Genomic DNA, 26,364 nt, shown 5'->3' with positions numbered 1-26,364 from the left:
ACAACAAGAAAAAAAAGCTCTCTCTAACCACCGTCTCTGTTATCCGGGTCAATTATGGGAATGCCAGGACAACAATAACGGAAACAAGAAAAACAGGCTCCGGAGAAAAATAGCAGGGAATAGAAAAGAGAATAGACAAACCTTCAAAGGACCCCTCGGCTCGGAACAACTAACAACCCGATCGGGATTATTAAACGCCTATGCAGTTTGTGTACGTCTCAGTGATATAGCCATCTAGCTCATGACATCAAAGTCTAAAAACGGCGCTTCATCAAAATCTTGCACAACGACGGGCTGTTGACGAGTCTTCCGCGGGATAGCCATTACCCTATCTGGATAGACCATGTGGACAGCCGAACCGCGAGACGAGACACCGTTGCCATTGTATGCCATCGGGAGGTCAAAAGCAGCAGAATCATCGGCATCGTCTGAATTGAAACCACGCTTCTTGATGTTATTCTGGCTGTTGTTGTCGTTGTTGCTGTGGGGCTCTTCATTCTCTGAGTCATAATTTTCAATTGTTTGCTGAGAGCATGAAAGACCAGGCAGCTCGTCCGCCGTGTCGGGCTTCCTGCTGTCAAATGACATGGGTTGGGTCGACAGATCACCGATCTTGTTTACGCCACAGTATGGTAATAAACCAATATTTGCCGGCTGCGCCATGTAAGTGGCACCTGAATGAACAGTGCTGTTGCTGTGGCTAAGAGTTTGTGAAGATGGCGTTGCGCTAGTGCAGGTCCGCTGCGCCCACGGCTTATAGGCACCATCGATGGTCTTGTAGCCTTCTGGAACAGACTTGCGCACCCGCATGCCGACGTTGAGCAGCGATGCCTGGACAGAGTCTGGTAGTTTAGGGCCAATACCTGAGCCAGTTCCGCGGGCTTCATGCGAGGACACGGCTGGGGCAGTTGACTGAAGACGGCCGGCAGACGGGAAAAAGGAGGTGATGTCACGCTGTGAGGGGTCCTTGGCAGCGCTGACAAACTGGCGCTTTGTTCTTGGTTGGGACATGGTAGAAGAAGAAAGCGAACAAGTGGTTTTTGGATGTCGCAGTTATCGCGTACGCAGAAACAATAGATGTGAACCAAAGGAAAAATCGTCCGATCGGTAAAGCGGACGTTATACCACGTACTGTCTGTGTAACAACGCAAGGTCGAAATATAGCAAGAGTGGCTGGCTGGCTTGTAGAGTACAACCAATTACTGTAGTTTAAAAAGGCGCAGTTTGAGACAAAAGAACAGCTTGAAGAGTTGAAGTGGCAGCCTGCTTGTGGCAGTCCTGTCAGGGGGAAATGGGAACCGCAATAGCTTGGAAACGCTCAAGCCCATGGAATACCGCGTGCTCTGTGCCTTGTGCTTCTCTAAGCCACAAGCAAGGGATAGAAAGAAGGGGTTTTTTTCTGTCTTTTGATCTTTGGAAAGGCAGTAGTTACGTGTGTAGTGACGCAGTGGGTGGTTGTGATGTCTTAGGGGCGAGGAAGAAAGATCGAGGGGAAAAAAAAAAAAAAAAAAAGGGTGAGTGTTTTAAGGAAAGATGGAGGAAAATAAAACTGCTGCGAAACGCCCGCGTGAGGGTGATATCAGCCCCAGAACAAGAACAAGAACACGAAAAAAGCGGGGCACACCTGAACCAAAACAACCGGTGACTTTTTGTAAATACAAACACACACACCAAAGAAATATTTATATTTACATACATCTGGCGGCGGGGTTTTGGGGGGACAACCCCCTCGAACGCGTCAATAGGTCTGAGTGGGGTGTTTCTTGTCACAGCCAATCAGACTAGCTTGTAGGACATACAACCACGCGAAACATGTAGTTTGACAGCATAAATCGGTGTTGTTGCTACTCCATCGTCGAGTCAACATGCAAAGCGGTGCTGCTTGAAGCTAGATTGCAAAAGATATGAACCGTGGCCCTTGGTAATGTTTCTCAATCTGACCTGGAGTAAGCTACAATAACCAGGTTGTTTTTTGTCAAGGATGTGGATAAACTGCATCCTTAGGGTTTGCTAGGGTATACAACTTTGCGTTGCACACAAGTGTCTGAAGACAACATCAGCCTCCAACTCAACACTCGGTAATAACACACTCACGTAGAAAAGTCACAGCATGATGAAGCATATGAATGCGGTTTGCTGAAAACTTTTCCATTTTTCCCCCGTAAATATAATATAGAATCGGCAATCCGAGAGCTTGTCAACACATTTACTATGCTTGTGTACTTGCGCAAACTGATGAGTTCAGACGACATCGAGAAGCTTTCCATGTCCGAGCTGGGCATATCTCCCCATCATTTAGAAGCATGAAGAAAAAAAGACCAAGGCGGACGATCGAGAAATGGAAGTCACCAGTTGTAAGCCAAACATAGAATCCCCGAAGCTTACTACCAGAAGAAACGTGCCTTCCAGTCAGAAAATCGACTGGCAAAGCTACTGGCTCAATTTCCACGTATAGCAAGTCAGTTTCTGGTATTGTTGGTATTCAATCGGGGTTTGGCCGTCGTCATGTCGTGAGTGTTCGTATAAAGGGTCAGTCTCATGGAGAAATGATTAGAGAAGCATCATATCCAAGGTCCACGTAATAGGTCAACTTGAAGATCCAGAAAAAAACAAAGGGAGATTGATTATGTAGAAAGAAAACATGAGCCCAAGCCGATCATTCCATTTTTTTTGTTGGTTCTATTGAAACTACCAGCTGAGACGTTTACTTTCTGCGGAAAGAGCAGCCCTCGGTTAATCTGGCCTTACCACCGGTAGGCTGGCACAGAACAGTGGTGCATCCCTGGCAGATGACAACAGTCTGGGCGTGCGAGAAGACAGTGGTGATGGTGAAGCAGCCGGGGCACTTCACGTCCATGAAGAACGAGCGGGGGGCAGGCACAAGGGTCTACGTACATGAGTCGTTAATATCTCGTTCTGTCTTGCCACGATATAACTATCCCGAGAGGCCAAAAACACGTTTTCCACATCACAAGTCAAGTGTTGCGGTCAGTTGTGAGTGGTCTCAACGGCGAGTTTATCGGGTTGGGTTGGGTGGAGATTGTCGTACCTTGAGCTTGTGCTTCTTGGCCTCAGAGGCAGCCGAGGGGTTGAGGAGATCAACAGCGAGAACCTATCTCATATGTTAGTAACATAGCAAGGATAGAAAAAAATCGGATGCCCCTCATTCGACAGCATATCAACAGCGTTTGAAGTCGAGTTCCACATTCATTTCAGGCGGTCGAGTCGGTATTTTCCATAATAACTGGAAGTTTTGGGTGACAATCGTCGTATCTACCGTCGTGTAGTTGTCGAAAATAATGGATGACTTGTCGCACCAAGGCAATAATCGCCGGATAATTGACGATATCGAAGTGTGTAGATCTCGTGTGGAAGCGACACAACAGAAGCTTCAGGGCGAAACGCTGGATATGCTGTCGTGGAGGACAGTACGGTAACGTAAAGTGTCGTCAAGTATGTGCTGCGCTTACCATCTTGTCTTTTTTTGTCGAGCGGTTAACTGACGATTTGGATAGAAGGGAAGGGGAATTGACGGAGTCGTAAGAGGTGGATATGACTTCTTCGCTGCCACTGGAATCAGATTTCGGAGGGCACACGGCAGTGGGATTTGCAGAGAATTGTCAGCGTAAAACTGTGGAGAGGGCAATTCATCCTTTCCCTTTTGCAGCCTAGCCCCACGACTTCAGCCACATTTAGCCTACTCTTGTGGCGAGGTAGGGCTCCAGTCACGTGAAACGTTTTTTTTTTCTATGTTGGGAGCCAGACATGGTGGATACTATCGGTACAATATCGGGTAATCGGCATTCAGAACAATGACGCAAACCAGGAACACGGCCTTCACATGTCTGCATTTTAACGGAAATGCGGAGCTTCGCGCATGTGCTACGCGACCCAGATGGAGGGGCAGCTGTGCATGAAATGTGGCAGCAGCCTGGAGTCTAGAAGCTGTAGCTCGCTTGACTCTACTCTGAAGATATATTCTTCTTTTGGCGCGACGTGATATCTGTCTTGCGCCCCTCTCAACCATATATATAACCTTGTTTGCCAAACGTCACTATATTTGCAGGTCAAAGTATCACAAAATGGCAGCTCCGATGGACCAGCGGATAGCTGTCCCGATCGACGATCCGGACGCCGATACGGAATGGTAAGGCAATTTACCATTTAAGATTAAATCTGAAACACATACTAACTGCAGCCGCCGGATCTAGGAACGACATTCTGAGACAACACAAGATCATTCCCGAGAAGCCGCCCAGCCCCACGCCGATGATTGAGGAAGCTATATTGGAAGCACGAAAGCTTGCCCACGAGAACCGTTTAGAGGGCAAGGAGCTCGACGAGCTTGACGAACTTGAGGAAGAAGAAGATGACGAGTTTATTGAGATATACCGGCAAAAGCGCATGCAAGAGCTTACCGCTCTTCAAAAGAAGTCTGCCCATGGCACTGTTTACCCGATTTCAAAGCCAGAATACTCCAAGGAGGTTACCGAGGCATCATCCAAGGACCCAGTGTTCGTCAACCTCACGTCATCGACCGGCTCTAATGTTGAGTCTCGTGTGTTGAGCGACCTGTGGCGTCAGGCTGCCTCTGAGTATGCCGACGTTAAGTTTTGCGAGATGCAAGCTGCAAAAGCCATTGAAAACTACCCCGAGGTAAACTGCCCGACTATTCTGGTTTACAAAAATGGCGACATTGCCAAGCAGGTTGTGACCCTTGCAACAGTTGGCGGTCGCAGAGTAAACATGATGTTTATTGACAACCTGCTTGTGGAAACTGGTGCTGTCGCAGACACCGATATGCGCGTGATAAAGCGACGCAGAGATGCCGAGGAGGCGGAAGAAGACAGAGTTTTTGGAAAGACTATCAGAACATCAAACATCAAAAAGGGTGGTGATAGTGATAGTGATGACAACTGGGATTAGAGGAATTTAGCAACATTATCACGAGCTATATTGGAATGAAGATCGCAATATGTTACAGTGGGATTCGAGATGCAGTTTGGCATTTTGACATTCGACATAGTGCTTCAGTTATCCAAACAATACATCATGAAGGAAATTTTTGAAGATAGCATTTACCATGTGTTAATCAATAAGGTACTCGAATTGAAATGAAACCAAGCACAAGAATACCTGCTTATGAAAAAGAAAGCTGGATAATATATATATGTACATGTACCAGAACAACAACGGCCGCTCGGCCTACCTAAACCCATGACGTAACAGCTCGAAAAGAAATAGCTAACTAACTATACAAAATAGATATATACATAAAGAGAAAAGAAGCGAATCAGTCACACTGGACCCCTAGAGAAGTGCCCTGAGGAATGAACTTGGGTTTGCATCGCCAGGTGCAGCCTTCGGCCAAGAATGGGACAGCAATGCTTCCGCTCTCATCAATAGTCGAAACTGCGGCCTTGGCCTCCACATGTCCTCCCTGGGAAGTACCACTGACAACCCGGTTCCGTCCTGCGATCGCCCACCATTCAATCCACTGCGTGGCAGGCTTGACGAACCGCTTGTCGCAGCAGGAGCAAGTGTTTCCGCGCCGATCGTGAGACTTTTGCGTTGAATCTAGAAGCCTACGGATCTTCTGGAACTCCTGGCCCTCTACATACTTTGGCAGATCACGGAGATGTGAGCTGCTGTAGCACTGACGCAGCACGAGCTCAACTAGACTTGCAATATTGCTGCCAGGGCCGGGGGAAAATGGCGTTGCGGCGTCAAGCTCCTCACCATTGCATGGGATCGTGTGAACATCAGAAAGGAGCGGAATTGTTGTCTGTGAACAAATGTGACCAGAAGTCGATAGAAACTGGGTTGCAGACCGGTCTAGATAAAAAGCAGTCATACCCACACACTTCTCTATTGATTGGTCCACTTCAAGTAGTCGGCGGGTGAAGAGAGTATTAGGCTGGAGAAACGGATTTGAGTGGAAAAGTAAATCCTTTAGTTTTCCGCCCGGGCCAAGAAGCTTTAGAAGGGACTTTGGGAGGTAGCGTAGATTGTTGAAGGCAATATTGAAGGTCTCCAGGTTTTTCATTTTGCCAATACTAGCCGGTAGCTCTGTAAGCTTGTTTGCGCGCAAGCTCAAATACGTAATGTTTTCAATGTCGATAATTGCCCCAGGCAAACTCCGCAGCCGGTTGTTGGAAAGGAAAAGTTTGATTTGGGGTTCGCGGGGTTCAAATGGAGCGCCATCGACAACAGTAGGAATGTAGGTCAAGGTGTCAAGCGGTGCTAAGGAGTCGTTGTCGAGGGATTCCAGAAAAAGGTGCCTGCATATGCGAGACATGAGAGGTTAGACCTGCATCTGAGCCCGCGCGCGTCCTTTCCATGGGAACAGGTGGTATGGGGAAATCCGATTTCAACTTACGATAAATCAATCTTCTCATCGCTCTTCTCAACACACGTCTCAATGATACGCCGCGCCTGAAGCTCTTCCTCGGAGAACTGACGCCCCATGCCTACTGTCAGTCTGCGTAAGCGTGCAGATGGTAGCGGCGGCGGCGGCATCGCATGCGAGTCATCATCTGTAGTCATACCGTCGCTTCCAAGAAAAACTCCACTGTCAAAGTTCTTGGTGAAGATGCGGCGGGCCACGGGCCGCATGGGCTGGTATGGCAGGTCCTCGCCAAAGATAGAGTCTGATGATGATGGCGCAGCTACATTGTGCTCGTACCAAGAGCCAACAAGGCGTCTTTTTCGGCGCTCGCTAGATGGCTCGTAGTTTTCCAATGACGGTTCATCATCGCTGGAGAAGATGGCGGGATCGCTGGAAGTAGCGAAGCTGGGCGGATGGCATTCGGAGCGCTGTAAAGCACGCTTGCGGGGATTGGAGATTGGCGTCTGAGTAAACGCACTGTTGGTAGCCGGCAGTGGCGGGAGTGTCGGTTCGTCAGACATGAGGATTGATGTGTTCGTTGTTACTGTCTAAGATCTCCGTCTGTCCGCGTGGTACCAGTCAAGGAGAGTTGCGTGGATTTAGCTCTCGGGTCAATAACTATGTATTTAATAAGAAACGTTGCACCAGTCGAGCAGTTCGACAATACGCGGTATCAGTGGGGGGGAAAAAATATGATGAGGTGTAAATGGGCAGGTTGAACCAAAATTTCAGAGAGGCCAGCCTCCGGATTCTTATAATCAGCCCCCCTCCATTGGCAGTTCCCAATCACTATAGGACGCGTTGGCGTCAGAATATCGTCATGGGGGGCGTTTTTTTGCTGGACTCTCACAGGCCCAATGAGGGCTTGCATGCATGCGCTAACCGAGAACCAAAGCGTACATGTGCTTCAACCAGGAGTTTAATGGAACTTCAATAAAGCCCCTGCGCCTAAGATTTTAGATTAGATAAGAGGCCAAATCTGGAACGCGTCGTTCGTGAGCCCGAGTTTTCGTAGTTTGAGACCCAGCCACCCTAATTACATCCCTACCCCACGCAGCTTTGCCATAGTACAGGGGTTATGTTTTAACCCTAGTGCAGTATACACTCAGATGCACCAATTGTCATAGTATATTCTGCCCGAAAGGGTAACCGCCCCGCTATGTGGGGCGCTGTCGGAACAACTATACTCCCATGTGGAGCCTTGCGCCACATGGGATAGGGAAATTGGAGATCAGAGCAACGCCATGTAGAACTTAACCCTCAATATATACTATGCGCATATTACCACATGACACTAATATGCACATAATGGTAATAACTACTTCGCTATTTCAATAACGTCCAACAATCCACTAAGGTTAGGGCACTCACGTGCCCACCACGACGTTAAACGAAATAAAAATAACAATATTTCAATATATACTACGACATCACCATAAATGCATATGAAATTCAACGCCACTAAAAACAACGCCACATAACGATGCCACACTCTCCCTCTAACAGGGGCCCCGCCAGGTAAGCTCCTAATCGACTATCGCACAGGAATGGCCAGAATGCGAAGCTTCTCAGGTGTTTGTTCACATGCTATAGAACCACCTCATCGCCCCGAAGGTTCTATTTGCTCAACGTTATCTTCAGAGCCTCGCGAAGGCGCCTGATCTATTCAATTTGATCGCCCCCACCCAAGGCTTAGCTCAACTCGACAGCCTCTCCATTGGAATAGACCACGATGCGTATACCCTTTCTCTACGGTCCTCTGTTGGCGTTGGCCACGCTGCCTCAAACTACCAGTGGCATTTTTGTTGACGAGGTTGGCAACATTGATTTCCATTACAACCTTGTTGGTCTCCCAAAACCCGACTCGACCTTCTTCCATAAGCCCACAGCCGAGGCAAACCGAAGCTTGCTGTACACCGTCAGTGATGTTGGCGTGCTTGGCGCTTTGCTACCTTCCGATGGCTCCATACTTTGGAGACAATATCTTGCACAAGATGGCCCCGAGAGAAATGGCCTATTAAGGTCTTCGGAGGACGAGACGTGGATTGTTTCTGCCTATGGATCCAAGGTGCAGGCTTGGAATGCCTTTTACGGTCGGAATATCTGGAGCCGCGAGACCGGCGCCAATGTTATCGACGTTGCTATCGCAAATACGCCCATTGATGGTCGCAAGGACGTTTTCACATTGTCCCAAGATCAGACTTCGGTTGTGGTATCGCGGTTGAACTCCCTTGATGGCTCACTTGTGTGGAGCACAGAACTGGCCCACGGGTTCAACGCCGAGAAGCTCGCTGTGAGTGACAATCAGCTTTTCGTGATTAGAACTTCCAATTCAGGACTTACCATCGGCCCGATTGACATTATCTCGACCACGGCTGCTCCCGAAATTACACTTTCGTCGAAGTCTGATCAGGAATCTCAGATTTTGTTTGTTGGTGGAAGCCTAACCCAGCCTGTTTTGGTTTGGAGACAAGGGGAAAATACCATCTATGTCAACACTCTGGGAAGTAGCTCAAAGGCGGAAATTGAGTTGCCTGCAGGAGCTTCCGGGGTAGAGATTTACGGCTCTCCGTCTTCTGGTACGAAGACTTACATCTTGATCGATTCCAAAACCGAAAATGGCGCCCGGGTATATGCTATCAGCGGCTCCTCTGCTACCAAGGCTTATGATCTACCTAGTTCTACTGGCCAAAGTGTCTTTTCTGCTGCAACAGTTGAGGGCCAGACGTACTTTATGAGAGCTACAGCCCAAAGTGTGGCTCTGTTCAGCCCCGAAAATCCCTCTGCCGTCTCCGAGTGGCCCTTGGTTGTCAAAGATAAGAAGGTGATTGTCGCTTCTATCTCTGAAGTGCTGAAGACTTCTTCGGGCTTCAGTTTTAGCTCTGCAGTAGTCTCTTCTAACCAGGACTGGGCACTGGTTAGCGATGGTCTTGAGACTTGGTCGAGAGTCGAGGGGTTGAGTTCTACCGTTTCAGCTGTCTTTGCTAATATTCCTGAAGATGAGAACATTGCCAAAGTTCTTGATCAAGAAGCGCATACCAACCCTGTCGCCGCCTATATGCACCGCATGACTCGCCACATTCAAGACTTGCAACATCTTCCTGGTTATTTGCAGAGTCTCCCCGACAAGCTTATCAACGCAATTTATGGCAAGCAAGCCACTGCTCCTGGAACCCGCGATACTTTTGGATTCCACAAAATTCTGGTTGTTGCCACCAGCCGTGGTCGCATGTATGCACTAGATACTGGCTCGAGAGGCCGAGTTATCTGGTCACGCCAAGTGACGCCGCACAACCCCGTTAAATCGTGGGAAGTTATTGGTCTTTACGCAGATGACAACAGTCATACCATTACTGTTGTGGATGCCTCTGGTGCCCTGTTCACTCTCAACACAATTGACGGCTCAGTTATTGACATTAAAACTATTACCCAGTCTGGAAGTGTTCAGAGCAGCATCTTTGTCCAAGGCAGTGAGGCCTCATGGGTTCTGCCTGTTCTCGAGAACGGATTCCTCCCCGATGTGACACTTTACAAGGTTCTAAATGAGACGTTTGTTGTCCGTGGTTCTGACAACGATATCAAGGGTGTGAAGTACACAGACAATGGCTCCTCCTACGTCACATGGTCGTTCATTCCTCCCACTGGGTTTGCCATTACCAAAGTATCTCACCGCGATGCACATGATCCTGTTGCATCGATTGGTAGAGTGCTTGGTGACCGTTCAGTGCTTTACAAGTATCTGAATCAGAACACTGTTCTTCTTACACTGGCTAATGCCGAGGAGTCCATTTTAATCAACTCCCTTGTTGATACTATCTCGGGACAGGTTCTATTTTCATCCACGCACAAGGGCGTTGATGTTAACAAGGATTTTGATTGCGTTCTGTCAGAAAACTGGATGGCGTGCACTTTCTTCGCAAACTACGTTGTTCACGATGGAACCGGCAGGTCTCTCAATGGTGTACATATTGTGATGACTGATTTCTATGAGTCTAATAAGACCAACGACAGAGGCCCCCTCGGAACATCTGATGAGGCGTCCGCTCTTTCACCCTTCGAGGTCCCGAACACGTCTGGAATCCCACATGCTATTTCTCAGGCCTTCGTCGTTTCCGTGCCCATCACTGCCCTCGCTGTTAGCCAGACGCGGCAGGGAATCACACGCCGCCAGATCTTGGCATATTCACCTGACTTGCACTCAGTTTTTGGCCTTCCGCGTGAAATGTTTGACCCCCGGCGCCCTGTTGGCCGGGAGCCGACCAAGGACGAGTTCGAGGCTGAGTCGCTTCTCCGCTACATGGCGAATATTGAGTTAGACCCCAAGGCTACCCTCAGCCACGTGCGTGATGTCATTGGCATTACAGGAATACTGTCTATCCCGACCAACATGGAGAGTACAAGTTTGATAGTGTCATATGGCATAGACATTTTCTCGACGCGCCTGTCACCATCAATGCAGTTTGATGTTCTTGGAAGAGGGTTCGATCGGGTGTCTCTTGTTGGCACATGCCTGGCGCTGTTTGCTGGCGTGATTGTATTGAAGCCTCTGGTAAGTAATGAAATGAGTGCCTTTGAAGTGTGTGGAATTGGACTGACATTTATTCTTTCAAATCCAGGTCACGAAAAAACAAATTGACAATACATGGAGGGCTTGATTCGCGTAGTAATTGTGGCACCAAAATACGAGTTGCATAACTATGTCATTAGTTAGTTCTAGTTAGTTACTTGCAACTAGTAGTTGGTTAGTCTGTTGCTGAACATTGGAATGATTCATGAAGTATATATTTTTTTGATGTAGTTGACCGATTCAGAGCGAAGGTATAGGCTAGCAGATGTACTACGTGAAGGGTTTTCAGCCGAAGTTTTGGTATGACTAAAGAATGCATATGGTTGATCTTGTATGGAATGAAGCACACGGAGGCTAAAGGGAGACTTTGGTAATGCGCGAGAGATTCTATGCATACAAGTAGCACCTTGGTTGGACCTTGCTTCATCCGAGTGCTGGGTTCGCAAGATGTTCCTTTTCCATTTGGTCATTTGACAAGTGTGGTTGGTTGGTTGGTAATCCGTGTCTTTATTTGCCTAAAACTGTGATGATGCACGGACCAGGAAAAATATCGTCGTTAAAATAGGACGAGTGCATCCCTGTCGGCAGCAGGGTGCTTGTTCCCTCGGACGATGGCCACTCCGGCATGATTGGCTTCGTGCTATGGTAGCGCTTAGCTTTCAAATCATCGCGACTGGTAGACGCGCGGATGAGATAAGACAAAAGCTCGCAGGTGGATGCGCCTCGCGTCGTTGCACAAAGTGGTTTAGTTTTGGAAGATCAGATAAGATATCTGACTGCAGTTGCCGCGATGCAAAGAATATAGTTTTCTTTAACTACCAAGTTGTAATTGGCAACGGGAAATATGCGCTACGAACATAATAAACACACTAGCCTCCATTTCTTGCTCATATTTGAGTTTGGCCCGTGCTTGAGGCTTGCTGTTTTGTCTCTCTATAGACAGACGCGCTTGTTTTTGATCTCGTATCACGGGCCACATATTGAACTGGCCATCCAACTACATGTTCCTAGTATTTAAATGCCAACATAAGCTTTTTGTCGTTCGATAAACCGGCCTGTAGGCGGCAGCCAACATTCATGGTGGCTCAAGTGTATATAAACAATTCTTTGTCCTGTCTCTCGGACTATTTAATGACATGCCCCTTCTCACCTTCGTTGGTCTCATTCTTTTCTGCCAATATCAGCTTTATATTCCACCTCCGTTCAATACTGTTCAAATATCCCTCCTGGCTTTACAATGTCGCCCTCAATTTACTCAATGACGGTTGCAACGTTAGCTATTTCTCAAGTTTCAATCGCCTTTCCTTCTTCTAGCTCCTGGGATACTGCCATCGGAACTGATCCAGACTCCATTGGCGCCCGATCGACACTTGACAATTTGTCTCCTGTCAAGTATGTATCTTCGGAAGGATCCGATGCAGATGGCCTAGAAGCACTCGCCAGTATCTACAGAAAGTTCGATCGTCCAATCCCCAAGGACCTAGAAACTACCCTATCTCAGCATGAGAAGCGCGATTCCTTCCATCTGACTACATGGGACAATATAAAGAACGTGTTTGTCGTCCAGGTAAACATTGGCTTGCCGAAGAAGAAATTTGACCTTGTACTGGACACGACCTCTTCTGGCGTCTGGGTACTCTCCAGTCAAGCTGCCAATCCGGATTTACAGCCATCATATAACCCTGAGCGTTCACTCTCGGCGGAAAGAATGAAAGGGTACTCATGGGAAATCAAACATTTGAACGGAAAACAAGCATCCGGCGACGTCTACCGGGACTTTGTCTCCTTTTATACCAGCATGGATTCCATTACTTCGAGAAGCCAGGCTGTTCAGGTAGCAAATGACGCCTACCTTTTCAGGAACCTCAAGGGTGTATCTGGTGTCATGGGCATGGGCTTCAGCTCTGGAAGTCCCATAAAGCCCAAGCCTCAACCGAATATGTTCGACAACATAGCTGAAGAGCTCGACGAGAAGGTCTTTACGATTGATATTGTACATCGCGGTATTGGAGTTGTCGAATTCGGATATATTGACAGTCATGTCCATGAAGGTGAAATTGGGTACGCTGATGTGCTCAAGGACCAGAACTATTGGAACTTCACGATCGGGGGACTTTCCAGCGATTTTATCACGCATACTACAGATGATGTGGTGTATGCAATTGCCGACACAACGAGTGCGTTGGTGCTGCTACCCATGCAGTACATCGTCCCATACTACAACCAGGTCCCCGATGCTGTGTACAAAACCAAGTACAACGGGTTTGTCTTCCCTTGCAACAGCCAAATGCCCAACTTCGTCTTTGACGTTGGTGGTGTTGAAATCTCTATTCCTGGGGCATACCTCATCTTTTCTCCCATGCATGGGGACGAAGGTCTTTGCTTTGGCGCATTACAACCTTCCAATGACCTTGGCTTCAATGTTTTGGGTACACCTGCTTTCAAGTCTTCCTTTGTCGTCTTTAATCCGGCCGATGCCAAGATCGGCTGGGCGAAAAAGAAGCTGAGAAGACTAGGGGTTAATTTCTAGAGATGAGGAAAAAGTCTATGAGGATAGTGAACTAAGTTTTTGGGGACATAACTAGATATTCTCTTGTTTGGTTAGGTGAAAATGTAAACCCATATAACCATTGTTGAGGTTCTTCCAATTTAATCTCTTGATACAATAAGTCATTTCACTCCAATAAAGGGGCTTAGGCCAAAGGAGGCAGGACCCTAACCCCACGATATAACCCATTCTCAAAGTACAAGAAGGTAAATACCCATGATTCTAGAAGGTCATCCCTTTTCCTTTTCTAGTTAGTCATCTATCAGATTTTTGCTGTTAAATTAATCAACCCCACAATCCGTGAGTTGGCGGCTGACGTTTCTTTTTATAGAACAAAAGACTTGCCGGAAGCGGAATATCCTTGTCACCCAAAAATGATCTCTACCTTGGCAGACCGATTTCCCTTCTTATTTTTCTTGTAGACCCAGCCCAAATGTAGGAACAACGATAACTACCCACGTGTAACTAACCTTTTGTTGTTCCTTCGGTAGTTGGTCGCGGTGAGCGGTCGTGCTTTGTTGAATATTTTGACACCGGATTTCTTTTTCTTTATTCGTTCTTCTCGTGCACATTGTGTTACGTAGATGCGACTACGCTCGAGTCGTGCACGCCCAGTTGCTATTAATTTGGCCCAGAAATAACTATCGTGACCATCAGGCACTTGCACAGCATGGATGTGTGCCTGGAAACCTAGATTTTACGTCAGCGAAGAAATTCGGAAATTCAACCCGTGTGTAGTAACCATAGTAGCCCTGCCCCCGTCTTTCGGGCCTTGTAGTCTCTCTATCTGCATCATGGGCAGACGTTCTTTGACTTTGCTGATCATCAAAGCTTCAATAATTCCGCGTTTAACGTACCGCTAATATATGCGGAAAGGTCTGGGGGACAATTGGAGTTGTGATATATCGTTACAAGAGCTGTTTTGTTATTGGCTATTGGGTGTAGATACAGATACACATGACTGGAAGGCGAAAGAGCCGGGGAAAAGTCACTGTATTGCATCCACCAACAAGACTAACTGAGTGCCAATAGAAAACACAGCCCCGACAGGCTTTGGCTTTGTGGGCGACGTTAGCAGTGGAGACAGCCCATGTGTGTGGGCTGCACATACCAATATGTCCTTGTAATAAACGCCGACAGCGCCTAGGCGTCTCTATGTTTCCCTTCCATTTTCAACAGCTATTATCGTTTGGTGATCCGGCGAACTCCATCCACGGGGTTTAGCCGTAAATCCCGTCAATCTCCGTTTGAAATACAGATATCTACTACGCATTTGTATCCTTGTCAGTGGTAGTAAACACACTTACAAATGACCAAGGATAGACTTAAGAAGGTTTCTATTTCTCTATTCCAGCCCACTAACCGTCACGCCGGTTACATGAAGATTCATGATTGAGATATGCTTCCGAGGCCGTATCAACTCCACCAACCGAGACAACGCCTATCTTCAATGGAGTATTAATAACGACTGCCTCGTGCCATTAAAAAATCGTTCTACCATACCTTACTACCTCATTATCTTTTCAACTTCGCCTTATTGTCTTTGTCCAACAACCTCATTCCTAATCTATCATGTCTTCGTCTATTTCCTCCATCGTGGTTGCAGCTCTAGCTCTATAGCACAACACCTTGGCCCTGCCTGCTTGCACTTCGTCTAAATGCGATCTTACTATCTCTCCGAGCTCTTCAATTAGTCCAAGAGTCACTCCCGATGAGGAACCGACTGAAAAGCAGACTCAGGATGTAAGATCTGGCTCCAATGGGGCAAAGGCCCTCACTGGTATCTACCGAAGATTTGATGTTCAGATGCCTGAAAATCTCGAAGCTGCTGTTACCCGACTACAGAGACGCGAGGGGTACCATACATCAGTATCGGATACAATTGATGGCGTGTTCTCGGTCTGGGTTGAAATTGGTACTTATGACATGCCTTTTAAGTTTATATTTGATACAACGTCAGCCGGAGTTTGGGCACTTTCAGCAGATACTGATTGGGATCGTAGACTGGAGAGCTACGATCCAGAAAGCTCAATGAATTCAGTGAGAATGAGAGGATATTCCTGGAAAACTAAGGATATAGCTGGTCATCAAGCATCTGGCGACGTATACGAGGACGATGTGACGCTCGGCTCAATGGGCACTACACTCACATCGATGGAGCAAGATATCCAAGTAGTAGACACTATCTTTGGATTGATTACAAGGGTGACGTGGTTGGTGTGATGGGCATGGCATTCAGCTCCCGCAACCCAATTAGGCCCGAACCCCGGCCTAACTTCTTCGACAACGTGGTGCACAAACTTGACGAAAGGTTTTTACGGTCGACATGATACAATTCTGCATTGGAGCGCTTGATTTCGGTGTCATAGACAACAAGGGATACACCGGGGACATTGGATATGCCGATGTCCTCAATGACAAGGGCCCATGGAACTTCACCATTAGAGGTCTCACCAGCGACACTACACCTTCAAACGACGGAACTGAGTATGTGATAGCCGATACGGTTGGTTCTGTGATCATGCTGCCGGTGTAATACAACACTGCGTACTATAAGCAGATTCCTGGCTCCGAGTACAGCGACAAGCACGCTGGATATGTCTTTCCATGCGATGGTACAATTCCCGAATTCACCTTTGAGATTGGTGGCGTCCAGATCGCGGTCCCTGGAGATTACATGAAACACTCTGTACTTGAGGACGAGCCGCATCTCTGCTTTGGCGGACTACAGCCTTCAGAAGGCCTTAGCTTCAACATTGTTGGAACCATAGCTTTCAAGTCTGCCTTTGTCGTTTTTGACCCAGTCAGCCCCAAGATTGGTTGGGCAAAAAAGTCTTTGATGATTGCCTAAGCCTCCAGAATAGTTAAGTTGGTCATTGGATTGAATCTTGGATAAGATCTACTTGGTCCTGTTTGGATGCAGATATCATGCCAAATGACGGGCTTTTCGGCAAGGTCTAGGCTCTTGTGTGTCCTAACTATTCACCAGACACAAGAGATTATGGTCTTTGTTCTGATAGTCTGTATGAGGTTAAAGTTGTGGGAAGTTTGAACCAGTTGGATAGTTTTTACTTTAGATTTTTCATGAATAGAACCCACAGTAATATGAGATTAATTGTCAGAGCTCAAAGCCTGTTTCAGAGTTGTATCTGTCTGTAACTATGTATTTGTACTTTTGGAGTTGAGCGTAGGAGTGTGCGTTATTATTACCAGTACTTATTATTCCTTTTTTTCTTTTGATTCCAGAAAAACAAAAGATGTGACTATAGAGTAATTAGTTAGTTATACCAGTGCGGTGTTACGTTCGACTATCACACCTATTCAGAGATAGCCGGCCGAGCGCTGTCAAAATCTATCTTCACTGTCATGCCAAGAACAGGAGACATTTGTTTGGGACCTCCCGATGGCATAATTCCCAGTCAAATCTCTATACTTAATATGTGCATCACGCCATCTCTTCCATCCCGTGTGGTTGTATGCATGTACTCGATAGCGACTTCAAACATACACTTCAACATACAATATGTCCAAGTACATGTGAATTGGCCTCGTAACCAGGTACGGACTGCACGATAGAGAAACATGAGCAAGGCACAATGTATAAATACTTGTGTTCGTGCACATGTATGTACCTGCATCGCCAAAGGCACAGACCAACTTTTTGCGTTGACACCATAGCGGGCTGTACTCTTCCCATGAGAGTTTCGTTTTTGAGAACTAAGAATCAGGATAGCCTTTGGGAGAACAACTTGCGCTCTCCTTATTGGGCGCCTACAACACACACATAGAAATGGAGGAAAAAGCGGATAGTTGGCACTAGATTTATTACTAGATTTTGCGGCTTCTATGTCAGTATGAAATCCCTGTCACTCCCATTTCACGATCCAACCGGCAGCCCTGATTCGACGCCAATGCACCCCAAATTTGCCTGGCCTTTGCGTAGAAGCATAAAAAGCCCCGGGCTGCTGGAGGTCCGTTCTGCTGTCTGGTGAGCCGTCATTCGGTCGGCCTAGAAGCTATATAAGTATGCTCCGCCCATCGTCTGGGAGCACTGGAATACGGCTCACTTTCTCTCCATCTTTCTGTCATGAATAGCCATCCTGACACTGCTCATGCTAAGGGTTATGCATGAGACCTACCCCACTCTTCTTTTCCACAACGCCGAAGGTCGGCGACCTATGAAGATGCGCTTATGGCACAGGTTGGTCTGTGTAGATCGTGAGTTGATCAACGGATATGAGGTTGTCGTGGGATGTGCTGAGCACGGGTGCTCTGATAGACGTTGTTCTGCTGCTGCGGAGTTTTCTTGTTGCAATTGCCATTGCGTGCTTAGGTGGGGGTTGTTATCTGGTTCGATTGTTACGAACCTGTTACGTCTTGTTTACACGAGACTTATCTTTTGTTCATAGTTAGATGTTGATTGTTTCTAGCTTGGGAAGACAGAGTTTTGTCAGGAGCGCCGACAACATAAATATCGTCGTCTCCTGCCCTGAGTTGATCAGGTTTACTCTTGTTCTCCAAGCTTAACAATCACATGCACTTGCTTACCTTCTTCTTCTTCTTTATACCATTCTGTTCTTGCTTTCTTTGCAGTTCAACCTTTCTTCTTCTTTGAAGTGTGTGATTGTTCCTCCTCCTTCCTCTTTGTGCCGCTCTATTCTCAGAATAGCCATCTAAGTTGTGTGTTGCCTCTTCATCTCAACCGACCATACGTCTTAGCACTCTGTCTAACTGACGTCTTCCTCCACAGGCCCGACTGTCCACCTCAGGAACCTATCATTGTCCCGAGTCGTTGGCTGTACCCGGAACCCTAATCCTTTCTTCGGGCCCTATCCGTAATATTTTGTTAAGCTTCATTTGAAGACCCGACGCTATTACAACTTTGGCTCTCTTTGGCACTTTTTTCTCTCCTCATTTATTTTTCCCTCTCTATTACGTTTCAACTCGCAATGGCCCTCACTCGCGAAATGATCGAGCATCTCAATACGTTCCTCCTGTCGATTCCTGACCGAACTCCTGAGAACTGGCATCTCGGTGCCCTTCCTAGGGAGTTCAGTGCTGAGATCAAAATGGCTATTGTGGCGGCTTACATGTCTGGTCTGCGCACCGACGATGGTGCCCCGCCCATCCCCGTTGGCTCTGTTCCTGATGCGGCTCAGGTTTACTGGGCTGCGTTCCAGGCTGGCGCTGAAGCCCGCTTCAACTCCCTTGAGTCTCTTCCCCGAGTCAAACGGGAAGAGGATGCCGATCCGTTGAAAGAGGCCGACAAGCATCTTGATGTCGTGCCCTATGATGGCAATCAGCAAGGCTTCCAGGCGTTCCAGAGGCAACTTGCGGTCAAATTTGCTGCTGCACCCAAGCACCACCGCACGGAGCAGCGCAAGCTGATGACTGCCTTCTCCTACCTTAGAGATGGCGCTCTGGATTGGGCCATGCCTCGGATGGACCCGGCCACTGGACACATGAACTTTGAAACGTACGACGATTTTATGAAATCGTTAGCTGAGGCTTTCGATGACCCTGACTGGCGCATGACTGCGACCCAGCAGATCTTCGACTTAAAGCAGACAGGTACTTGTACTGCCTATCACTCTGCTTTTACAACGCTGTTGAAGAAACTCGGTTGGGCCGACGCTGATTTCACCATTGCACTATTTCAGCGAGGCCTCAAGCCCCACATACAGGACGCTCTGGCTTGGAACACCTATCCTGCCCCTAAGGGAACGCTTGATCAGTTCGCTAATTTCTGCAACACGCTGGACAATACGATCAACAACCGAACCCGGGGAAACAACGGGAAAATCCAACCGCCTCCTGGTGTGGTCCCCTTTCAGCAAGATTCTCGTTCGAGAAATGCTGGCGCCCAAAAAGCTGTCCCCAACACCAAGCCAGCTAAGGGTACCTCTGCAGGTCCCGATGCCAACGGTCTACCCTTCCGTAAGACTGCTGACGGCAAAATGGCAAAGGGTGTTTGTTGGAAGTGTGGCGCAAAGGACCACATGCTAAAGGCTTGCCCCAAAAACAACCTTGCTCTTCGCGCAGCTACTGTCCCTTCTCCCTCCACTTCTACCCGGGCTCCCTCGACGGCCCCTGCGCCTGATGCGTCAAAAAACTAGAAGGGCTACCGACCCATTCCCCTCTGGTCCTGGCTAGCCCTGACGCTGCTGATGAGGGTCTCTTGAGAATCAGCACTTGTTCTCTTGATAATGCTATCGATTATGGTAACTCTCCCCCTCTGGTTATTCCTGTGACAGTGAATAATTCCATTGAGGCCTACGCTATGGTGGATTCGGGATCAACAACTTGTTTTGTGGATTCTGAATTTATAGCAAGGCATCAGATTCCTACTGTTCTCAAGGCCAGAGCCGAGTCGCTCCATGTTGTTGATGGTAGTGAAACTGCTGCGGGTAAAGTGACCCACCAAGTTCCTTTGTCCCTCTCTTTTCCTAATTATTCAGAAACTTTGGTTTTTCAAATCACGAAGCTTGGGGGCTACCACATCATCCTGGGGAAATGCTGGCTCGACGCCCATAACCCGGAAATTTCTTGGCCTTCCAATACGCTCAAGATATCGGTTACTTCTACCGCCGATGGCAATGCTGTGGCAGCTTCTGATTCTTCTTCTTCTTCTTCTTCTGTTTCGACTGCTTCTACTGATTCTGGCGCTTCGTTTGATTTTTCTTATACAAAAAACGACAAAAATATTGCTTCTACCGCTGGCAGTCAGATTGAGGGATCTGCTCCTGCTTCAGCCACTTCACCCCTTCCTTCTTTTATTGCACAATCGTCAGCTGTGTCTTGTTCCTGTGTGACGGTGTCGTCTCAGGCTTTGCATCGCTTTGCCAAAGCTGAGAAACTACAGATTTATCGTGTCACCGCTCAGGAAGTCCTGGATTATCTCAATCAGGAGGACCTAACTCCGGAACAAGAGCATGCACGGCTCCTTGAACGCATCCCGAAGAAATACCATGACCTACTTCCTCTGTTCTCTCGAGAAGGTGCTGATCAACTACCACCTCACCGGGACATTGATCATGCGATTAACTTCGTTCCCGATGCGAAATACCCCAAGGCCCCGCTGTACGATATGACTCCACTCGAGTTGCAGGCTGTCAAAAAATATCTAGATGGCATGCTTGCTAAAGGCTTTATTTCCTCTTCCTCTTCGCCGCTGGCTTCCCCGATTCTTTTTGCTAGGAAGCCAGGCAGTTTACGATTCTGTGTTGATTTCCGAGCCGTCAATGATATCACCATCAAAGACGTAACTCCTCTGCCTCGGATCAATGAATCACTGCGCACGGCGGCTACGGGAAACATTTTTACAAAGCTGGATCTGAGAGCTGCGTACCACTTGATTCGCATCAAGAAAGGTGATGAATACAAGACAGCTTTCAGAACTCGATATGGCATTTTTGAGTACAATGTGATGCCGTTTGGGCTCACCAATGCTCCTGCCACGTGTCAGAAATATGTCAGCGAGGTCTTGTCGGAGTATTTGGACATATTCTGTGTCTGTTACTTGGATGATATCCTGGTGTTCTCTCTGAACCAAGAGGAACATGATGTTCATGTGCGCAAAGTCCTGCTAAAATTAGCGCAGGCCAGTCTGTTTGTCAAGGGTGAAAAATGCGAATTCGACAAGACTGAAACTACCTTTGTTGGCTTTGTTATTTCAGCCGATGCTCTGAAGATGGACCCCGCTAAAGTTGCGGCTGTCCGTGAGTGGGAGGCTCCCCGAACTGTTAAGGGAGTCCAGTCCTTTTTGGGTTTTGCCAATTTCTATAGGAGGTTCATCCGTGACTTCTCTAGAATCTGCACACCTCTCTTCGAGTTGACTAAAAAGACGCAATCTTTTGTCTGGTCCTCTGAATGTGAGGCAGCATTTCACACCCTGAAGGACCTTTTCTGCTCTGAACCTATCCTCAAGCACTTTGATTACCTGTTGGACACTGTTATTGAAACAGACGCGTCTGACCGTGTAATATCTGCCGTCATGTCTCAATACCACCCGACTGACAAGGGGCTTCTACTACACCCCGTGGCCTATTTCTCTCAAAAAATGAATCCTGCCCAGTGTAACTACGGCGTAGGTGACAAGGAGTTGTTAGCCATTGTGGAGTCTCTAAAGTCGTGGCGATTCATGGTTGAAAGTCTGGAAAAACCTGTTCTGGTATTGACGGACCATCGGAATTTAGCCGTTCTTAAGCAAATTCCGGCCATGAACAGACGGCAAGCGAGGTGGGCTATGGAACTGAGCGAGTACCGTTATGTCATCACTTATAGGCCTGGCTCCTTGAATTCTAGAGCTGATGCCCTGACCAGACGCTACGAAGACCTCGTTTCTTCTTCTTCTGAGGAGGATAAAGAGCTGTGTGCTCCTATTATTCCCCCTGAAAATTTTATTGGTACCATGTCTTTGGTAGACGAGGTAAAAATCGCGCTATCCACGGACAAGTGGGCTCTTGATGTTATTTCTGCTCTTCGAGGCCAGTCGACCAAACCTCCAGATGTGGACCTCAGTGTCTGCAGGCTTGACAATGACGGTCTTTTGTTTGTCAACGACCTTCTATATTTGCCGAACGAGGATCTACGAGTTCGTGCATTGAAGAATTGTCATGATATTATGCCTAGCGGACACCCTGGACAAAAGAACACTTTTGAACTTCTTGTTCGGGAATACTGGTGGCCCGGGATGCGTCGTGATGTCATCCGGTACATCCGAAATTGTGAGGTCTGCCAACGGATCAAGTCCGCGCGACATAGTCCCTACGGTCTACTGAAACCTCTGACCATTCCGCAAGCTCGGTGGACATCTGTGTCCCTTGATTTTATCACCGGCTTGCCGGTCTCCAATTCTTTTGACATGATTCTCGTTGTCATCGATAGGCTTAGCAAAATGGCTCACTTTATACCTTGCGATTCCTCGCTGGATGCTGCAGGTTTTGCTAAGCTCTATTTGTCAGCAGTGTATAGGCTCCACGGTCTGCCATTGGACATTGTGTCCGACAGGGGTAGTCTGTTTACGTCGGCTTTTTCCAAGGCTTTAGCCAAACTGTTGGGCATAAAGCAAAATCTGAGTACTGCGTTCCACCCTCAGACCGATGGTCAGACTGAGCGTGTGAACTCTATTTTGGAGCAATACCTGCGGGGTTACACCAACTATAGACAGGACAATTGGGCTGATCTTTTGCCCTTGGCGGAGTTCTCTTACAATGACTCCGAGTCCAGTTCTACTATGCTGACGCCCTTCTTTGCGAACCACGGGTTTCACCCCAGAAGTGGGCGTGAGTCGCTCCCAGTCTCTGTGGAAAAAGGCCCGTTGCGGAACTTTGTTAAAGAGCTTGACAACATTTGTCAGTTTTTAAAGACTGAAATTACGTGGAGCCGTGAGCGGATGACCGAGTACGCGAATCGACACAAATCTTCCGCCCCTCTCCTTCGAGAAGGGGACTTAGTGTGGCTTTTGAGTAGAAATATTCGAACTACTCGTCCTTCAAAGAAGTTGGACTTCAAGAAGCTTGGCCCATTTAAGATTCTACGGAAGGTGTCTTCGCATGCCTACGAGTTGGCACTCCCTGCCACTATGAAGGTTCATCCCGTCTTCCACGTTTGTCTGCTGGAACCATGTGCGTCGGATCCTCTTCCTGGCCAGAAAAACCCTCCTCCTCCTCCCGTCATAGTAGATGGCGAGGAAGAATTTGTGGTCAAGGAAATTATAGGCGTGTCTTCGCGTGGCCCTCTGCAATATCAAGTAGTTTGGGAGGGCTATGAACATGATGGACCCTCCTGGGAACCTCTGGACCATTTAGCCAATGCACCTGAGAAGGTTGCAGAATTCTACAAGAGGATGCCTAACGCCAGACGATCTTAGTACTGCTGTGGAAATCAGTCATAAAAAGGGGGGCTACTGTCATGAATAGCCATCCTGACACTGCTCATGCTAAGGGTTATGCATGAGACCTACCCCACTCTTCTTTTCCACAACGCCGAAGGTCGGCGACCTATGAAGATGCGCTTATGGCACAGGTTGGTCTGTGTAGATCGTGAGTTGATCAACGGATATGAGGTTGTCGTGGGATGTGCTGAGCACGGGTGCTCTGATAGACGTTGTTCTGCTGCTGCGGAGTTTTCTTGTTGCAATTGCCATTGCGTGCTTAGGTGGGGGTTGTTATCTGGTTCGATTGTTACGAACCTGTTACGTCTTGTTTACACGAGACTTATCTTTTGTTCATAGTTAGATGTTGATTGTTTCTAGCTTGGGAAGACAGAGTTTTGTCAGGAGCGCCGACAACATAAATATCGTCGTCTCCTGCCCTGAGTTGATCAGGTTTACTCTTGTTCTCCAAGCTTAACAATCACATGCACTTGCTTACCTTCTTCTTCTTCTTTATACCATTCTGTTCTTGCTTTCTTTGCAGTTCAACCTTTCTTCTTCTTTGAAGTGTGTGATTGTTCCTCCTCCTTCCTCTTTGTGCCGCTCTATTCTCAGAATAGCCATCTAAGTTGTGTGTTGCCTCTTCATCTCAACCGACCATACGTCTTAGCACTCTGTCTAACTGACGTCTTCCTCCACAGGCCCGACTGTCCACCTCAGGAACCTATCATTGTCCCGAGTCGTTGGCTGTACCCGGAACCCTAATCCTTTCTTCGGGCCCTATCCGTAATACTTTCTCACGCTTTTCTGCTCGTATCTTGACCATTGTCGCTTGTCTCTCTTTTACTTCTTGGGTCGTTTCTTTGCTTGCATCTACCCTTCTCGTCCCCATTTCTCTCTTAGCTAGCCGCCATTTCGAGACTCGCACCTTTCATTCTCGCCAAAGTTCACGACAAACCTGCCGATTTGCTGTGAACATCTAGCACGCCACTCGCTTCGTCTCTTTGCCCATTGGTTGTGCTTGCTAGTCTTCTTCTGCCGTTCTTCTGGGCTTCATCAACTGCTACCCGTGTGTCAAAATCAAAATGTTTTACGGCAACCTCGCCCTCGCCATTGCCGCTCTGTCTAGCACTGCGGCCGCACAGACATTTTCCAAATGTGACCCTACGCATGGTGACGGTATGTGGCTTTTCATCCAGCTTTGCATAGCCAACTACACACTGTAATTCATGCTGACCCTCGTCTTCCTCCCCGTTTCTAGTCTGCCCTCCTAACCCTGCTTTTGGCAAATGCAACAAACCCCAGAGTTTCGACTTCACCAAGGTCGACTCTAAATGGCACAAGGATTCGTCTTTCAAGAAGTGGTGGACTACTGATGACGGCGTTACTTATGAGCGCGATCGTCTCGAAATCAGCAACAACAGAGGTGCTAAGCTCAACTTCAAGGACCCTAAGAACTCCTCACCCTTGATCAAGACCAACCGCTACTTCTTCTACGGCCGTGTCGATGTCGCGCTCCAGACTGCCATCGGCCAGGGCGTAGTCACTTCGGTTGTACTTGAGGGTGACTCTCGCGACGAGATTGACTGGGAATGGATTGGTGGTGAACATTTCGAAGTTCAGTCCAACTTTTTCAGTAAGGGTGCCAATGAATTCGTCAATGGCAAGACTCATCCCGTCACTTTTAATGTCACAGCGGGAATGCACATCTACTCTATTGACTGGACTCCCGAGAAGATCGAGTTCCTTGTTGATGGTGTCTCTATCCGCAACGCCACAGTTGATCAAGTCAAGAGCCCTAGCAAGTGGCCCCAGAACCCTGCTCAACTGAAGCTGGGTATTTGGGCTGGTGGTAGGGAGGGCATGCCTGAGGGTACTGTTGAGTGGGCTGGCGGTCCGACCGACTTCACGGAGGGCCCTTTCAAGGCTTACTACCAGAATGTGACCATTACCGACTACTGTGGCGGCAAGAACTCTGCCAAGGAATATACCTACAGCGATACATCCGGAACGTCTTCCTCCATTAATGTTATTGGGGGTGAGCCTGCGACTCTGGATATCCCCGAGGTCAAGTCTGAGGAGGAATCCAAGGCTATCGTTTCAGCAAACACTGTCACCGATGGCAGCGCGTCTCTGAGAATGCCTTACGCCGCTGCTGGACTTGCCTTCCTGGCATACCTCATTATATAAAAGGCCACTCTTGGGATGTTGTAATCGCCATTGGCCACAATACTGACTATGAGCAATGAAATGCATGGTAGTACAGAGATGACATTATATACCACAAGATCATACGCGAAAAAACATGGAGCGTCATGTTCTCACTCTGCTTCTTCTCTTTGCAACCCGGAGCTTTCTTTCATTTCCATTGTTGTGTTAGGCACTTTAATATTCATACGGGTGCTTAAATATCTCTTCCCGCATTTGTGCGTTGAAACGTTTTGCGGAACTTCCTTTCCTTGTGGCTGACGAGCTTTAGCTTGGTTGAAGCCGACTTCTATAGATCTAGATACCAGTTAGTTACACCAACAACTTTTAATGAACTTAACTACAATATTATGTAATGCAATGTTTGGAGTATCATCTACGAGGCCATTACATCACTATTATATCTGTAATATTCTACTCTTTTTTGACATGGGGAGCTGGCAAGCCCGAGTCTCCTTTCTTCTGACTGGTTGACTGCTACTCTCTTGGCTCTGGTCTTTCTGATACTCAGAGCTATCATTTTCGAAGGCTGGTGTAGCACGGCTTTTTCGCCCCCCCCCCCCCCCCCCCCCAAACGACGCGAGATTCTATGTGCGATGCGATGTTCTGGGATCGGCTCCATTTCTGGCTCTGCGTTTTTGGGATTAAACTAATGTTGATGAAGATATTAACCGCCTATAGGGGTTGATGTTTATGTCGTGAGTTTTTTCTTTCGTCTGTTTTCTACTAGCTACCTTATATTTGTGCATAGTTAAGAGAATAATGTTTCTTTCCCTTCG

At 47.7% G+C, this 26,364-nt stretch overlaps 10 protein-coding genes across 10 annotated transcripts; 7 read left to right on the top strand and 3 right to left on the bottom strand.

Moving 5' to 3' along the window:
• Positions 1 to 234: 234 nt before the first annotated feature.
• On the bottom strand, positions 235 to 1,011 carry BROUX77_001654 (uncharacterized protein; the record flags this gene model as incomplete). The annotated part of the gene is made up of 1 exon (XM_073746107.1): positions 235 to 1,011. The coding sequence occupies one exon, from the start codon at positions 1,009 to 1,011 to the stop codon at positions 235 to 237; it is 777 nt and encodes a 258-aa protein (XP_073606736.1).
• Positions 1,012 to 2,704: 1,693 nt separating this feature from the next.
• On the bottom strand, positions 2,705 to 3,473 carry BROUX77_001653 (uncharacterized protein; the record flags this gene model as incomplete). The annotated part of the gene is made up of 3 exons (XM_073746106.1): positions 2,705 to 2,887; positions 3,050 to 3,112; positions 3,471 to 3,473. The coding sequence occupies 3 exons, from the start codon at positions 3,471 to 3,473 to the stop codon at positions 2,705 to 2,707; spliced, it is 249 nt and encodes an 82-aa protein (XP_073606735.1).
• A 609-nt stretch (positions 3,474 to 4,082) lies between these two features.
• On the top strand, positions 4,083 to 4,926 carry BROUX77_001652 (uncharacterized protein; the record flags this gene model as incomplete). Its single annotated transcript, XM_073746105.1, has 2 exons — positions 4,083 to 4,147; positions 4,212 to 4,926. The coding sequence occupies 2 exons, from the start codon at positions 4,083 to 4,085 to the stop codon at positions 4,924 to 4,926; spliced, it is 780 nt and encodes a 259-aa protein (XP_073606734.1).
• A 367-nt stretch (positions 4,927 to 5,293) lies between these two features.
• On the bottom strand, positions 5,294 to 6,909 carry BROUX77_001651 (uncharacterized protein; the record flags this gene model as incomplete). The annotated part of the gene is made up of 2 exons (XM_073746104.1): positions 5,294 to 6,281; positions 6,380 to 6,909. 2 exons carry the CDS (start codon positions 6,907 to 6,909, stop codon positions 5,294 to 5,296), a joined length of 1,518 nt encoding a protein of 505 aa, XP_073606733.1.
• A 1,211-nt stretch (positions 6,910 to 8,120) lies between these two features.
• BROUX77_001650 (uncharacterized protein) lies at positions 8,121 to 11,043 on the top strand (the record flags this gene model as incomplete). Its single annotated transcript, XM_073746103.1, has 2 exons — positions 8,121 to 10,937; positions 11,005 to 11,043. 2 exons carry the CDS (start codon positions 8,121 to 8,123, stop codon positions 11,041 to 11,043), a joined length of 2,856 nt encoding a protein of 951 aa, XP_073606732.1.
• Positions 11,044 to 12,213: 1,170 nt separating this feature from the next.
• BROUX77_001649 (uncharacterized protein) lies at positions 12,214 to 13,485 on the top strand (the record flags this gene model as incomplete). Its single annotated transcript, XM_073746102.1, has 1 exon — positions 12,214 to 13,485. The coding sequence occupies one exon, from the start codon at positions 12,214 to 12,216 to the stop codon at positions 13,483 to 13,485; it is 1,272 nt and encodes a 423-aa protein (XP_073606731.1).
• A 2,344-nt stretch (positions 13,486 to 15,829) lies between these two features.
• BROUX77_001648 (uncharacterized protein) lies at positions 15,830 to 16,354 on the top strand (the record flags this gene model as incomplete). Its single annotated transcript, XM_073746100.1, has 2 exons — positions 15,830 to 15,990; positions 16,084 to 16,354. The coding sequence occupies 2 exons, from the start codon at positions 15,830 to 15,832 to the stop codon at positions 16,352 to 16,354; spliced, it is 432 nt and encodes a 143-aa protein (XP_073606730.1).
• Positions 16,355 to 18,452: 2,098 nt separating this feature from the next.
• On the top strand, positions 18,453 to 19,619 carry BROUX77_001647 (uncharacterized protein; the record flags this gene model as incomplete). Its single annotated transcript, XM_073746099.1, has 1 exon — positions 18,453 to 19,619. The coding sequence occupies one exon, from the start codon at positions 18,453 to 18,455 to the stop codon at positions 19,617 to 19,619; it is 1,167 nt and encodes a 388-aa protein (XP_073606729.1).
• A 164-nt stretch (positions 19,620 to 19,783) lies between these two features.
• Positions 19,784 to 23,374, top strand: BROUX77_001646 (uncharacterized protein; the record flags this gene model as incomplete). Its single annotated transcript, XM_073746098.1, has 1 exon — positions 19,784 to 23,374. One exon carries the CDS (start codon positions 19,784 to 19,786, stop codon positions 23,372 to 23,374), a length of 3,591 nt encoding a protein of 1,196 aa, XP_073606728.1.
• A 1,088-nt stretch (positions 23,375 to 24,462) lies between these two features.
• On the top strand, positions 24,463 to 25,567 carry BROUX77_001645 (uncharacterized protein; the record flags this gene model as incomplete). The annotated part of the gene is made up of 2 exons (XM_073746097.1): positions 24,463 to 24,556; positions 24,639 to 25,567. 2 exons carry the CDS (start codon positions 24,463 to 24,465, stop codon positions 25,565 to 25,567), a joined length of 1,023 nt encoding a protein of 340 aa, XP_073606727.1.
• Positions 25,568 to 26,364: the final 797 nt, after the last annotated feature.

The sequence above is a fragment of the Berkeleyomyces rouxiae genome, assembly GCF_048999995.1.
Source record: "Berkeleyomyces rouxiae strain 22BRR77 chromosome Unknown BrBRR77_ptg000002l, whole genome shotgun sequence".
Classification (NCBI taxonomy): Eukaryota; Fungi; Ascomycota; class Sordariomycetes; order Microascales; family Ceratocystidaceae; genus Berkeleyomyces; species Berkeleyomyces rouxiae.
Note: the sequence above shows the minus strand (reverse complement) of the source record. Positions and strands in the feature narration are given on the sequence as shown.